Below are 14,972 nucleotides of genomic sequence, written 5' to 3' on the forward strand. Positions count from 1 at the left end.
ACGAAAATACGGTTATGTAAACCCAGCCTAAGACTATCCAAACTCCATACATTTAAAGAATAAATGAAGGTGAGAAAACAGACACCTTTAGGTTATATACAGATAATTAAACTAAAAATAAAGTAATTAGGCCAACAGGGAGGGCTTTTAAGAAATGGACCAAGATAAAACATCCATCTAGACGGTTTAGATTTAGAGAAACTATTAAATATATTTCCGTATTTTCCAGCGTATAAGACGACTTGGCGTATAAGACGTACCCCAACATTTCCATTTTAAATATAGAGTTTTGGATATATCATATATACTCAAGTGTAAGCTGACCCCAGTAATGTCCCCATTGTTTAAAGAAATCCCCTGCTGTAATGCCCCATGCAGTAATGTCTCCATTGTTTAATAATGCCCTCCTACTGTAATGTCCCCATTGTATAGTACCGTGCCCTGTCCTTAATGTCTCCATTGTTTAATAACGTCCTCCTGCTGGTTCCCTTCTGTCCCCTATGTGCAGTTGTTTACACACAATACAAGATATTCACACCTCTCCTCAGTGCCCGTGCTGCCTCCAGCTGTTTCTTGCAGTCCGCACAGACCCCTCCATGTAAGTGTGAACAAAGCAGCAGCTGCAGGATGTCGTAATGGCTTTACGGCGCCACAAAGCATTCAACTGCAGTAAAACACGTCCAATACACAGGACCGCCGCCGCTGTCAGCGGTTTACTGCAGTTGAATCCTTTGTGATGCCGTAGTAAAGCCATGACATCATCCTGCAGCGGCCGCTCTGTGCACGGATACCATCATGGAGGAGTCTGTGTGCCTGCGGACTGCAAGAAACAGCTGGAGGCATCGCGGGCACGGAAGAGAGGTGAGAATATCTTTTATTGTATGTAAAGTGATGACACCCAGCACATAAGATGACCCCGACTTTTGATAAGATTATCAGGGGTTAAAAAGTCATCTTATACGCCGGAAAATATGGTAATAGTGAAGACCAGAAATGTGCTCACCTTCTTCCTCTTCCCATCTTGGATCTTCGAAATGAACACTCTGTTCTGCTCTCTGTTTCAGGGCGTCTCTCCGAGCTTCTTCCTAAGAACATAAACTCCACGGTTATCTTTCAGAAAGTATTGTTACATGTGAAGTGATCCATAAAAGTGATCTAGTGAGTAGATAATATACTTGCATATCACCAATATTGATAAAGCTAATAGTAAAGGTACCGTCACACTAAGCGACGATCCAGCGATCCCACCAGCAACCTGACCTGGCAGGGATCGCTGGAGCGTCGCTACACGGGTTGCTGGTGAGCTGTCAAACAGGGAGATCTCACCAGCAACCAGTGACCAGCCCCCAGCAAGCAGCGACGCGTGGAAGCATGCTGCACTTGGTAACTAAGGTATCGGGTAACCAACCCGATATTTACCTTGGTTACCAGCGCACACCGCTTAGCGCTGGCTCCCTGCACTCCTAGCCAGAGTACACATCGGGTTAATTACCCGATGTGTAGTCTGGCTATGTGTGCAGGGAGCCGGCACTGGTGGACGCTGGTAACGAAGGTAAATATTGGGTAACCAAGGAAAAGGCTTCTTGGTTACCTAATATTTACATTGGTTACCAGCGTCCGCAGAAGCCTGCTCCCTGCTCATTCAGTTGTTGCTCTCTCGCTGTCACACACAGCGATGTGTGTTTCACAGCGGGAGAGCAACAACTAAAAAATGGTCCAGGACATTCAGCAACAACCAGCGACTTCACAGCAGGGGCCAGGTTGTTGCTGGATGTCACACACAGCAACATCGCTAGCAACATCGCTGTTGCGTCACAAAAGTCGTGCCTCAGCAGCGATGTTGCTAGCAATGTTGCTTAGTGAGACGTGGCCTTAAAGTATAGATGCAAATATGTGCTCAATAAATCTGAATGAAAACTACACAGATTTGTTTCTTTGATTTGCAATAGTAGGGTTCTAGACGGCAAATGCAACCAAACGTTTTTGTGTAGTCACCATTTGAAAACACTGCAATTTGTTACTCGTGTTGACATTATTGTGAGGATCCAAGTCCAAACTACTATTAAAGGGTAGCTATCATCAGAAATAACCTGGGTACTTTACAGTCGATACATTTTTTCATATCACAATAATTAATTTAAAAAAAAAACAAAAACTAAAATTTGTAATCAGCAATATTCACACTGGACGCTGGCACTTTTCTAGATTCATACTTACTGTCCTTTTAGGAAGTTTTCAGCAAGACTACATAATATTTAGATTGTGAGACCCAATAGGGACAGTGTTGCTGATGTATGTAAAGCGCTATGGATTTAATGGTGCTATATAAATGAATAAATAAGATTTCTTTTTAGAGCACCATTGATTCCATGGTGTTGTACAAGGGGATACATTCAAAATACAAGCTTCAGTGAATAAACTAACAATGACAGTCTGGTACAGAAAGGAGAGGGCCCTGCCCTTGTGAGCTTCAGGCCCAGTCACACACAAGACTTACCAGCAAATCCCGACAACGATACTACCTGATAAGGATCACTGGTAAGCCACTGGGAGGTCGCTGGTGAGATGTCACACAGTCAGACCTCACCAACAACGCAGTAACGATCAGCGACCTGTATAACGATCTCGGCGGGCGTTGGGACCGTGTTAGGAGGTCGTTGGTAGGCGTCAAACACAGCGATGCGTCCTTCCCAGCAGGACATCGCCTTTGAAGAAAATGGTCCGAACCATTCTGGAACGACTAGAGATCTCACAGCAGGGGCCTGATCGCTGGTAGGTGTCACACATAACGAGGTCGCTAACGGGATCGCTACAGCATCACAGAAACTGTGACTCAGCAGCGATCTCGTTAGCGATCTCGTTGTGTGTGACGGGACCTTTACAGGCTATAGTCTTATCAGAGGCAAGATTACAATAACAAGTAAAATCTCAATAGACAGCTAAAACACCAATCACAATAGGTGATGTTACAGCTGACTGTGTTCTACTCCCAATTACTTGACCTTTGCATTCGCTCATTAGACTCTTCAACACAATAGATAGGGTCTGACTTTTGTGTGCAAGGTACATGTGTTGTTTCCTTAAACATCAGGAAGTATGTATCTTAACAGGCCCCAGTGGCTAATGTGAAAATTGCCACTATATTTTGTATTTTTATCCCCTTCATCCCCAAGCCTGTTTTCACCTTCCTGACCCGGCCAGTGGACACCATGTCACATTTGAGGACTCCCTGATGTGCCTTAATAGTGTAAACCCCTCAAAAGTCACCCCATTTTAGAAACTAAACCCCTCAAGGATTTTTTCTAGTTGTGTGGTGAGCACCTTGAACGCACAGGTGCTTCACAGAATTTTATAATATTGAGGAGTTAACAAATAACCTTTTAACCACAAAAATGTTGCTTTAACGCTATATTTTTTCATTTTCTCAAGGGTAACCTTAGAAAATGAAAAATGCAATTTGGTGAGCAATTTCTACCAAGTACTCCAATACCCCGTATGTGATGGAGGGAGAACTACTGTTTGGGTGCACGGCAGGGCTCAGAAGTGAAGGAGCGCTATTTGAATTTTGGAGCATCATTTTAACCAGAATAGATTGCGGACACCATGTCACTTTTGAAAGTCCCTTAACATACCAAAACAGCAGAAATCCCACAAAAGTGAACCTATTGTGGAAACTACACTTCTCAAGGAATTCAGCTAGGGGTTTAGTGAGAAATTTTAACCCTCAGGCAATATACAGACATGTATAATTGGGTGATGAGAAAAAAAAAATGAAAAAAAATAATTTCCACTAAAATGTTGCTTTGGCCCCAAAGTTTTAATTTTCAAAAAGGTTCATAGGAGAAAATAGACAGTACAATTCATGAAACACAGCAAAAATGCAGAGTGGGCACACAGCCATACAGTGAATTCTCTGTTGGTAATTTTGTCGCAATCACATTTTTCAGAGATTTACCCCCAATATAAGCGCTCAGCGTAGAGGGCAGGATAAATGTGAACTAAGCCTGTGATCTTTGGAAGGCAGAATAAACAAAATCAACAGTAAAGAATTTGTTTTATTCATTTTTTTTATGCCATTTACCTTCTCAATGCATGGGTAAGATCTGTCTTAACATCTGTCTGTCTTAAGTGAATACAGACTTTTCCATTTGTGAGATCGGACATGGCAGTTGATGCTCAAAGTTTTATGGAGAACTACATTACAGGTGAACTTGCAGCAGAATGTCTGTATCTGCCTCCAGCTACTCCTCCTTCCACTAGAATTTTATAAGTACCAACTGTCATCTATCTCAGTAATAGGAAAATCTCCCTTTGTTGAATACAGATTTTGCCAATGAGTGGTGACTGGAAAATCAATCTAGGAGGTAAAAGAATCAGATTTCTCTGATAATATATATTAACAATGTTGCTTCTTTTTTTAGGTGCGCTACTGATATATGAAAAACATTAAAACAATGTTTGCTTTAATATAATGTGTCACAAATACTAGAAATGTATATATAGAAATGTAAATATAAAAATGGTACAATAAACACTGGCTGTAACTTGTAATTTTGATGTATTAATCAGTTGAATGCTGCCATATTCTGCCCATAAGGCTATGCGCGCACTAGAAAAGTGATTTTTCTCAAGAAAATTTCTTGAGAAGCGTCTGGGAGTTAAAGATTACTGCATCTCCGGTAAAAAAAAAAAACGCACCAAAACCGCGGGAAAAACACATGCGGTTTGGTGCGTTTTTTTCCGCGGTTTTGGTGCGGTTTTTCCGCAGGTTGGGCCCTGCGTTTTTTTATGCTGTAACTGCAATAATATATAAATAAAGCATGTTGAAAAAGAAAAAAAAAATAGATAGATTAATGGATAAATGGATAGATAGATTAATGGATGGATAATAGATAGATAGATAGATAGATAATCAATAGATTGATCTGTCCTCTATCAATCAATAGATGGAGTCCCTGTGAGGACACTGCAGTTCTCACGGTCGGTAGTGTGTTCACATTACCGACCGTGAGAAATGACCTGTAATTACCTCTCTGTAGTCTCGTTACAAGGCTGCATTCAGTACAGTGTCAGACGCGGCTGGATGCAAGCGTCGTGGGAACTGCGTGGATTACGCCGGAGCTGTGTGTTGGGGGGGTTTAATAAAATGGTGAAAGAGGGGGCTTTTTTGTCTTTTATTTAAAATAAAGGATTTTTCGGTCTGTGCTTATTCACTTTACTTACGGGTTAATTATGAAAGCTGTCTCATAGACGCTGCCATGATGAAGCCTGGACTTAAATGGCAGCGATTCGCTGCCATTTAACTCATTATTACCTGGATTGCCACCGCATCACGGCAATCTGGAAGAGCCGGGGACACTCCGGGACTGCCGCATAATGGACGCCACAGTCCCGGGGCAGCTGCGGGCTGATATTCTTGGCTGCGGGAGGGGGGCATTAACCCTGGCCCTCTCCAGCCTGTGAATACCGGGATGCCGCTGTGTGTTTACCTCAGCTGGACGGTAAAAATACAGCGGAGCCCGCATTTTGTTGTTTTTTTTTTTTTTTTTTATATGTACGTTTGATTACTATGTGTATTCTATATGTCTGCCTGTGTGTGAGTGTGATGTGTGTGTGTTTGTGTTTACTATAAGTCTGTGTCTGATATGTGTGTGTTTACTCTCTGCTCCGCTTCCTCTTCAGGTCGTAATGACATCACTTCCCTGCAAAACGCAGGGCAGTGATGAACATTACCACAGGTAAACCGCGGCTATACCGAGGGTATACCGCACATCATTTGCTACCTGCGGTATACCCGCGGTATTTCGCGATTACATTACAGTGAATGGAGTGAAATACCGCAGCTACCTGCTGAAAAGAAGTGACATGCACATTTTCTCAAGAAATGTTCTCAAGAAATTCTGCAGAAACAATGTTCTAGAGAAAAAATGCAGTGTGCGCACAGCTATTTTTTTTTTCCCATAGGTTTTGCTGGGAAATGTCTACAGAAAGGTTACAAACATGTCTCAAAAAATTTCTGCAGCAAAACCGCGGGTAAAAACGCAGTGTGCGCACAAGGCCTAAAGACTAAAAACACCTTCATGGTGTAAACGAAGGGAATTTTGTTTACTTACCGTAAATTCCTTTGCTTCTAGCTCCTATTGGGAGACCCAGACAATTGGGTGTATAGCTTCTGCCTCCGGAGGCCACACAAAGTATTACACTTTAAAAAGTGTAACCCCTCCCCTCTGCCTATACACCCTCCCGTGCATCACGGGCTCCTCAGTTTTGGTGCAAAAGCAGGAAGGAGGAAACTTATAAATTGGTCTAAGGTAAATTCAATCCGAAGGATGTTCGGAGAACTGAAAACCATGAACCAAAAAGAAACGATTCAACATGAACAACATGTGTACACAAAAGAACAACAGAAAGAAACAGCCCGAAGGGAACAGGGGCGGGTGCTGGGTCTCCCAATAGGAGCTAGAAGAAAAGGAATTTACGGTAAGTAAACAAAATTCCCTTCTTTGTCGCTCCATTGGGAGACCCAGACAATTGGGACGTCCAAAAGCAGTCCCTGGGTGGGTAAAAGAATACCTCGATAAAAAGAGCCGAAAACGGCCCCTTCTTACAGGTGGGCAACCGCCGCCTGAAGGACTCGCCTACCTAGACTGGCATCTGCCGAAGCATAGGTATGCACCTGATAGTGTTTCGTGAAAGTGTGCAGACTCGACCAGGTAGCCGCCTGACACACCTGCTGAGCCGTAGCCTGGTGCCGCAATGCCCAGGATGCACCCACGGCCCTGGTAGAATGGGCTTTTAGCCCTGAAGGAATCGGAAGCCCAGAAGAACGGTAGGCTTCAAGAATCGGTTCCTTGATCCACCGAGCCAAGGTTGACTTGGAAGCCTGCGAACCCTTACGCTGGCCAGCGACAAGGACAAAGAGCGCATCAGAACGGCGCAGGGGCGCCGTGCGAGAAATGTAGAGCCGGAGTGCTCTCACTAGATCTAGCAAGTGCAAATCCCTTTCACATTGGTGAACTGGATGAGGGCAAAATGAAGGTAAGGAGATATCCTGATTGAGATGAAAAGGGGATACCACCTTAGGGAGAAATTCCGGGACCGGACGCAGAACCACCTTATCCTGGTGAAAAACCAGGAAGGGGGCTTTGCATGACAGCGCTGCTAACTCCGACACTCTACGGAGCGATGTAACTGCCACTAGAAATGCCACCTTCTGCGAAAGACGTGATAGAGAGACATCCCGCAGTGGCTCGAAAGGTGGTTTCTGAAGAGCCTTTAGCACTCTGTTAAGATCCCATGGTTCCAGCGGCCTCTTGTAAGGTGGGACTATGTGGCAAACTCCCTGCAGGAACGTGCGGACCTGCGGAAGCCTGGCTAGACGCTTTTGAAAAAACACGGAAAGCGCCGATACTTGTCCCTTGAGAGAACCGAGCGACAAACCCTTGTCCATTCCTGATTGAAGGAAGGAAAGAAAAGTGGGCAAGGTAAACGGCCAGGGGGAAAAACCCTGATCAGAGCACCAGGATAAAAAAGATCCTCCAAGTCCTGTAATAGATCTTGGCGGACGTTGGTTTCCTGGCCTGTCTCATAGTGGCAATGACATCTTGAGATAACCCTGAAGACGCTAGGAGCCAGGACTCAATGGCTACACAGTCAGGTTGAGGGCCGCAGAATTCAGATGGAAAAATGGCCCTCGAGACAGCAAGTCTGGGCGGTCTGGGAGTGCCCACGGTTGACCCACCGTGAGGTGCCACAGATCCGGGTACCACGACCTCCTCGGCCAGTCTGGAGCGACGAGGATAGCGCGACGGCAGTCGGACCTGATTTTGCGTAACACTCTGGGCAGCAGTGCTAGAGGAGGAAATACATAAGGCAGTCGAAACTGCGACCAATCCTGAACTAATGCGTCCGCCGCCAGAGCTCTGTGATCTTGAGACCGTGCCATGAATGCCGGGACTTTGTTGTTGTGCCGAGACGCCATGAGGTCGACGTCCGGCGTTCCCCAGCGGCAACAGATCTCTTGAAACACGTCCGGGTGAAGAGACCATTCCCCTGCGTCCATGCCCTGGCGACTGAGAAAGTCTGCTTCCCAGTTTTCTACGCCCGGGATGTGAACTGCGGAGATGGTGGAGGCTGTGGCCTCCGCCCACAGCAGAATCCGCCGAACTTCTTGGAAGGCTTGACGACTGCGTGTGCCGCCCTGGTGGTTGATGTACGCAACCGCCATGGCGTTGTCCGACTGTATGCGGATCTGCCTGCCCTCCAGCCACCGATGGAACGCCTTTAGGGCTAGATACACTGCCCTTATCTCCAGAACATTGATCTGAAGGGAGGACTCTGTCGGAGTCCAGGTTCCCTGAGCCCTGTGGTGGAGAAAAACCGCTCCCCACCCTGACAGACTCGCGTCCGTCGTGACCACAGCCCAGGATGGGGGCAGGAAGGATTTTCCCCTCGACAAAGAAGTGGGAAGAAGCCACCACTGAAGAGAGGTTTTGGCTGCCAGTGAAAGAGAGACGGTCCTGTCTAGGGACGTCGACCTCCTGTCCCATTTGCGGAGAATGTCCCATTGAAGTGGACGCAGATGAAACTGCGCAAAGGGAACTGCCTCCATAGCTGCCACCATCTTCCCTAGGAAGTGCATGAGGCGCCGCAAGGGGTGTGACTGGGCCCTAAGAAGAGAGTGCACCCCTGTCTGCAGCGAACGTTGTTTGTCCAGCGGAAGCTTGACTATTGCTGAGAGAGTATGAAACTCCATCCCGAGGTACGTCAGTGATTGGGTCGGTGTCAATTTTGACTTTGGGAAATTGATGATCCACCCGAACCTCTGGAGAGTCTCCAGAGCAATGGTCAGGCTGTGTTGGCATGCCGCCCGGGAGGGAGCCTTGACTAGGAGATCGTCTAAGTAAGGGATCACCGCGTGGCCCTGAGAGTGTAGGACCGCCACCACGGATGCCATGACCTTGGTGAAGACCCGTGGGGCTGTCGCCAGGCCGAAAGGCAGTGCCACAAACTGAAGGTGTTCGTCCCCGATGGCGAAACGCAGGAAACGTTGATGCTCTGGTGCAATCGGCACATGGAGATAAGCATCCCTGATGTCGATTGATGCTAGGAAGTCTCCTTGTGACATCGAAGCGATGACCGAGCGGAGAGATTCCATGCGAAACCGTCTGGTTCTCACGTGTCTGTTGAACAGTTTGAGGTCCAGAACAGGACGGAATGATCCGTCCTTTTTTGGCACCACGAACAAGTTGGAGTAAAAGCTGCGACCACGTTCCTGAAGGGGAACGGGGATCACAACTCCTTCTGTCTTCAGAGTGTTCACCGCCTGAGAAAGTGCATCGGCTCGCTCGGGGGGCGGAGATGTTCTGAAGAAACGAGTCGGAGGACGAGAGCTGAGCTCTATCCTGTAACCGTGAGACAGAATGTCTCTCACCCATCGGTCTTGGACATGTGGCCACCAGGCGTCGCAAAAGCGGGAGAGCCTGCCACCGACCGAGGATGCGGTTTGGGGAGGCCGAAAGTCATGAGGAGGCCGCCTTGGAGACGGTGCCTCCGGCGGTCTTTGGAGGACGTGACTTAGACCGCCATGCATAAGAGTTCCTCTGGCCCTTCTGAGGCCTGTTGGACGTGGAGGATTGGGACTTGGCTGAGGGCCGAAAGGACCGAAACCTCGACTGAATCTTTCGTTGCTGCGGTCTGTTTGGCTTGGACTGGGGTAAGGACGAATCCTTTCCCTTGGATTGCTTAATAATTTCATCCAATTGCTCGCCAAACAAACGGTCACCAGAAAATGGCAAACCGGTTAGGAACTTCTTGGAAGCAGAGTCTGCCTTCCATTCGCGTAGCCACATGGCCCTGCGGACTGCCACCGAATTGGCGGACGCTACCGCTGTACGGCTCGCAGAGTCCAGGACGGCATTCATGGCGTAGGATGAAAAAACCGACGCCTGAGAAGTCAAAGACGCAACTTGCGGAGCAGAGGTACGTGTGACCGCATTAATCTCAGATAGACAAGCGGAGATAGCCTGGAGTGCCCACACTGCTGCAAAGGCTGGGGCAAAAGACGCGCCTATGGCTTCATAGATGGATTTCATCAGGAGTTCTATCTGTCTGTCAGTGGCATCCTTGAGCGATGAACCATCTGCCACTGATACTACGGATCTAGCCGCCAGTCTAGAGACTGGAGGATCCACCTTGGGACATTGAGCCCAACCCTTAACTACGTCAGCAGGAAAAGGGTAGCGTGTGTCATTAAGACGCTTAGAAAAGCGCTTGTCCGGAAATGCTCTGTGCTTCTGGACAGCATCTCTGAAGTTAGAGTGATCGAAGAACGCACTCCGTGTACGTTTGGGAAACCTAAACTGGTGTTTCTCCTGCTGCGAAGCAGACTCCTCTATAGGTGGAGGTGGGGGAGAAAGATCTAGCACCTGGTTGATGGACGCTATAAGATCATTTACTATGGCGTCCCCTTCCGGTGTATCAAGATTGAGAGCAACGTCAGGGTCAGAGCCCTGAGCTGCGACCTCCGCTTCCTCCTCCAGAGAGTCCTCAAGCTGAGACCCCGAACAGCGTGATGAAGTCGGGGAAGGTTCCCAGCGAGCCCACTTAGCCGGTCTGGGGCTGCGGTCCGTGTCGGAGTCCTCCCCGTGAGACTCAGGTGTCACCCCAGGAGCACGCTGCTGCGCAGACCGAGAGGAGCCTGGGGGCGATGAACTCACAGTGCCCGAGGCCTGTGTAAGGCCCGATCTGGACTGCAAAGCTTCTAGTATCTTAGCAGACCATCTGTCCATAGACTGAGCCATGGATTGTGACAGCGACTCAGAGAGTTTCTCAGCCAAAGCTGCAAACTCTGTCCCTGCCACCTGGACAGTGGAGGCCGGGGGTTCTACCTGAGCCGAGGGCCCCACCAGTGCCCGAGGCTCCGGCTGAGCGAGTGCAACAGGGGACGAGCATTGCTCACAGTGCGGGTAGGTGGAACCTGCAGGTAACATAGCCGCACAGGAGGTACAGGTTGCAAAATAACCCTGTGTCTTGGCACCCTTGCTCTTTGCGGACGACATGCTGTTGTCTCCTCTGAGAGTGATCACTGAGGGTATATAGCCAAAGCAAAAACAATGCGGCCGAACAGAGAAAATGTATACAGATATATATATAAATATATACACTTCGGCACCCAGGGGGGACCAGCACCGGTGACCGGTGTGGCTTACCGACCGCCCAAAGCGGTTGTGTGTCCACCAGATTCCCTGCCTTGGGCCTCCCAGAGCTGCAGAGCTCTTCCTGAAATCCTCCACCGGCAGAATGATTGTAAAAATGGCTGCCGGAGCTCTCAGGGGAGGAGGGGGCCGTGGGCGGCGACTAATAAAGTGCGGGAATCTGGTGCCCCACAGTGATCAGTGAGGGGGGAGGAGGACACCAAAGTATGCTCCAGCCCTCACTGTCAACGTCAGGTCGACCGTCCCGCCCTTACCCCTGACTGGCAGGCCCGGGGGCGGGAGTTATGGTACTAGGCCACAGAAGCCGGGGACTAAATTTAATACTGCGGCCGACAAACAGGCACGGTCGGCGCGGTAGTCCCGGCCGTCCTAAAAATACAGCAGCCGCTGCAGTGTCAGTGACACGAGCGCTCCATACACCGTCCCCAAGGGGACACAGAGTACCTTTTGGATGCAGGGCCTGTCCCTGATGATATTAAGTCTCCTGTCCGGCAGATTCCCACAGGGGCTGCGGAGGGAGCCCGGTCCCAGTGCCTGGATGACCGGTTAGGATCCCACTTCTCCCAGAGCCTCTAAGGGATGGGGAAGGAAAACGGCATGTGGCTCCAGCCTCTGTACCCGCAATGGGTACCTCAACCTTAACAGCACCGCCGACTTAGTGGGGTGAGAAGGGAGCATGCCGGGAGCCCTGGGGCCCTCTTTTCTTCCATCCGATATAATCAGCAGCTGCTGCTGACTAAAATGTGGAGCTTGAGTGAATGTGTGCCTCCTTCAACACAAAGCACAAAACTGAGGAGCCCGTGATGCACGGGAGGGTGTATAGGCAGAGGGGAGGGGTTACACTTTTTAAAGTGTAATACTTTGTGTGGCCTCCGGAGGCAGAAGCTATACACCCAATTGTCTGGGTCTCCCAATGGAGCGACAAAGAAATAGTCTAGTATAATTACTGTAGCAGAGGAAAGTAAAATAAAAAAAAACATTATAAAAAGAAGTTCATGCATTTCAATGTACCTGTTCCAACTGGTGCACTTTGTAGAAGTATCGTTGCCAGAATTCTGAGTGTGAAACAGCAGCAGGTACCTATATAACATATTAGCCAATAGAGTTATGAAAGATAGCTAGAACCAAATAATATTGAATACAAAGTTCAAGAATAGCCCAGCTAAAAAAGAAATACAGCCTATACCTCCTGTACCCAAATACTTTAATCTGCTCCTGGGCAGTTGTGTGACATCTGTAGTCCGATGTATTCATGATATTTATGCTTCCCATACCCGCCAGACTGATTGAAAGTTTGTCCAGATTACTATCCATGAAAACATGAATCGGTGGTAGGAAAGCTGGGAAAACGTAGTATTCTGGATCATTAAACACAAATAAGGGTTACTCTACTAATAATATAAAAATTCTAGAGAACCTGACACGAGGTCAAAAATGGCCAGTTTTTGCTTTTATTATATTTATACGCATATTACTTGAGTATTGTTTTTTTTCTGATTTTCTTTAAATCTACCATACGGTTCGGGAGATTTGGACCTCTTCATGGTCTTTCCAAAGTGAGTGTGGCTCACAATTCTCTGTGGGCGCTGTGTTTTTAGGCTTACTTGCTTAATTATCCTTTGAGCCCACTAGAATCAGCACTAAATAAAAAGTGCCATATCTCTAGGACTATAGGAAGGATTTTACAGGAGCCTGTCACTATTAAAATGCAGACTAGGGGCAGGGGCAGAGCCCAGAGAATCTCTCACTTGACAGAATCTGAACAATTATGCAAATGACAATCAGACCAAACTCTTATCAGGGTTAACCAGAGTGTCAGTATAGTGTGATCAGATTCTCCTGGATGAGAGAATCGGAGCACACTGAGGAGAAGATGAAATCTTGTTCCATTCATTCAGTATGCGGAAACCAGACTGTCTGTACTCAGATGTCATCAGAGTGTGGTCTGATGTTTTCAACGCACTCATTTACTTGTATGGCCAAGTGCAATATGAATAGCAGATCAAATTTGGACATACATCACTTTTTCCCTCAGTCTAGAGGAAAAAGTCTAATATGCATGGCCCCATAGACTAACAGCACGATCCAGTGTTTTGTCGGACCGAAAATATGTCAGTCTACCCCTGCCATCATCTGCAGGCATGTTACAGAGCAGGGGAAGCTCTGTAACATGCAAGAGATGCATAGAGATGTATGCAACCGACCCGCTCCTGTAAGGAGAGTGATGAGTCTGGGCCAGGCGATGCACCGCAAAACTTGCGTTAGGTACACGTGAGGCAATCGCAAGTGTGACACTGGCCTTATAGAAAAGCAGGCTGTCAGTCACTGATCGGATGGCCCACTACACTGAGCATCCCGCATCCCAGAAAGAGCAGAGGATTAAAATGATGAAAACACAGGTTAGGCTATGTGCACACGTTGCTTTTTTTTCAGCGCGGAACAAAACGCACCCTCTGGCAGAGGGGAGAATTGTAAACAATGCTTTTTGAGAAAAAGGCATCGAAAACGCATGCGTTTTTCATGCGTTTTTTTAGGTGCGTTTTTTAAGACTTGTCAGTGTTAATAAAGTTGGTTGAACACAGACCTTTGGAAAAAAAAAACCTGTGATGTCATTTCCTTCTCCACATTCTGTTTGGATAAATGGGAGGGCTTGGAATGGAAGGAGCACCATTTGAATTTTGGAAAAGTTGAAATAAACTTCGCGCACCATGTCACATTAGCAGATCCCCTTGGGTACCTATACGTCAGAAAACCCCCACAAGTGACCCCATTTTGGAATCTGCACCCCTCAAGGATTTTATTCAGGAGTATATTAAGCATTTTGAATCCACAGCTACTTCACCCAAAATGTTGCTGTAGCAACAATATTCTCACTTTTAGGCCGTTTCACACGTCAGTGAAAAACACTGACGTTTTTCACTGGCGTGTAAAACACGCACATGTCCCTCCGTGTGCCGTGAATCACGGCACACATGGGTTGTCTAAGTGCAATCCGGGCTCAGTTCTCCGTGGCCCGTGATTGCACTTAGAGATTAACTCACCTGTGCCCGCTCCCGCTCTCCATGGTGCTGATCGCTCCCGCGGTGCAGCATCCAGCCGGCCTTGACCCCCGCAGCAGCTGCTTCCGGGTCAGCTGTGTCGCACATCATGAATATGCGCGACAATAATGAGCCGGCTCAGAAGCAGCAGGGAGAACGGGCTGCAGAGGACATCGCTGGACGCCGGGTGAGTTAAAATGATTTTTATTTTAAAAGCATGTTTTTTTCTGGCACGTGTTTCACGGACCACACCACTGCGTGGTCCGTGGAACATCAGTGATGCCAGTAAAAAATGGACATGTCTCCGTGCGGCAACCACGCACACGCGGGTACGCCGCACGGAGACACATGCAGTGAAAAATCACTGACGTGTGAGCAGACCCATTCATTATAATGGGTCTGCGTAGGTCAGTGATTCTGGTACGTTTAAAAAAAAAAAAAAGCACAAACGTACCAGAATCACTGACGTGTGAAAGAGGCCTAAGGCTATGTGGCCATGATCCAGCGACACGGCGTCTAGTACACAGTGCCAGCCTTCCTGCAGCTGCCCACGCCCACGATTTGGGTTCAGGCTGCTGTGGAGCTCTATGCTACCTGCAGAGCACACTCATCTCCGCAGCATAAATTGACATGCTGAGGCTCGGGAAGCTGCGCCACCGGTCAGTTTATGCTGCGGAGAAAAGAAGCACAGTGGGCATGAGATTTCTAAAAATCCTTC

At 47.8% G+C, this 14,972-nt stretch overlaps 1 protein-coding gene across 6 annotated transcripts in view; it reads right to left on the reverse strand.

Annotated features, from left to right (window-relative positions):
• The window catches only part of BSDC1 (BSD domain containing 1), a 70,504-nt gene that overhangs the window by 12,396 nt on the left and 43,136 nt on the right, over window positions 1–14,972 (reverse strand). For 5 of the 6 annotated variants that reach the window (XM_075336158.1, XM_075336157.1, XM_075336159.1 and 2 more), the window contains exons 7-8: window positions 12,228–12,296; window positions 1,004–1,085 (exon numbers count right to left, since the gene is read on the reverse strand). In XM_075336158.1, coding sequence (XP_075192273.1) covers window positions 1,004–1,085; window positions 12,228–12,296 — 151 coding nt within the window. The remainder of the gene's footprint in view (window positions 1–1,003; window positions 1,086–12,227; window positions 12,297–14,972) is intronic. The other variant, XM_075336162.1, reaches the window with a different exon arrangement.

Source organism: Anomaloglossus baeobatrachus, chromosome 2, assembly GCF_048569485.1.
Source record: "Anomaloglossus baeobatrachus isolate aAnoBae1 chromosome 2, aAnoBae1.hap1, whole genome shotgun sequence".
Lineage (NCBI taxonomy): Eukaryota > Metazoa > Chordata > Amphibia > Anura > Aromobatidae > Anomaloglossus > Anomaloglossus baeobatrachus.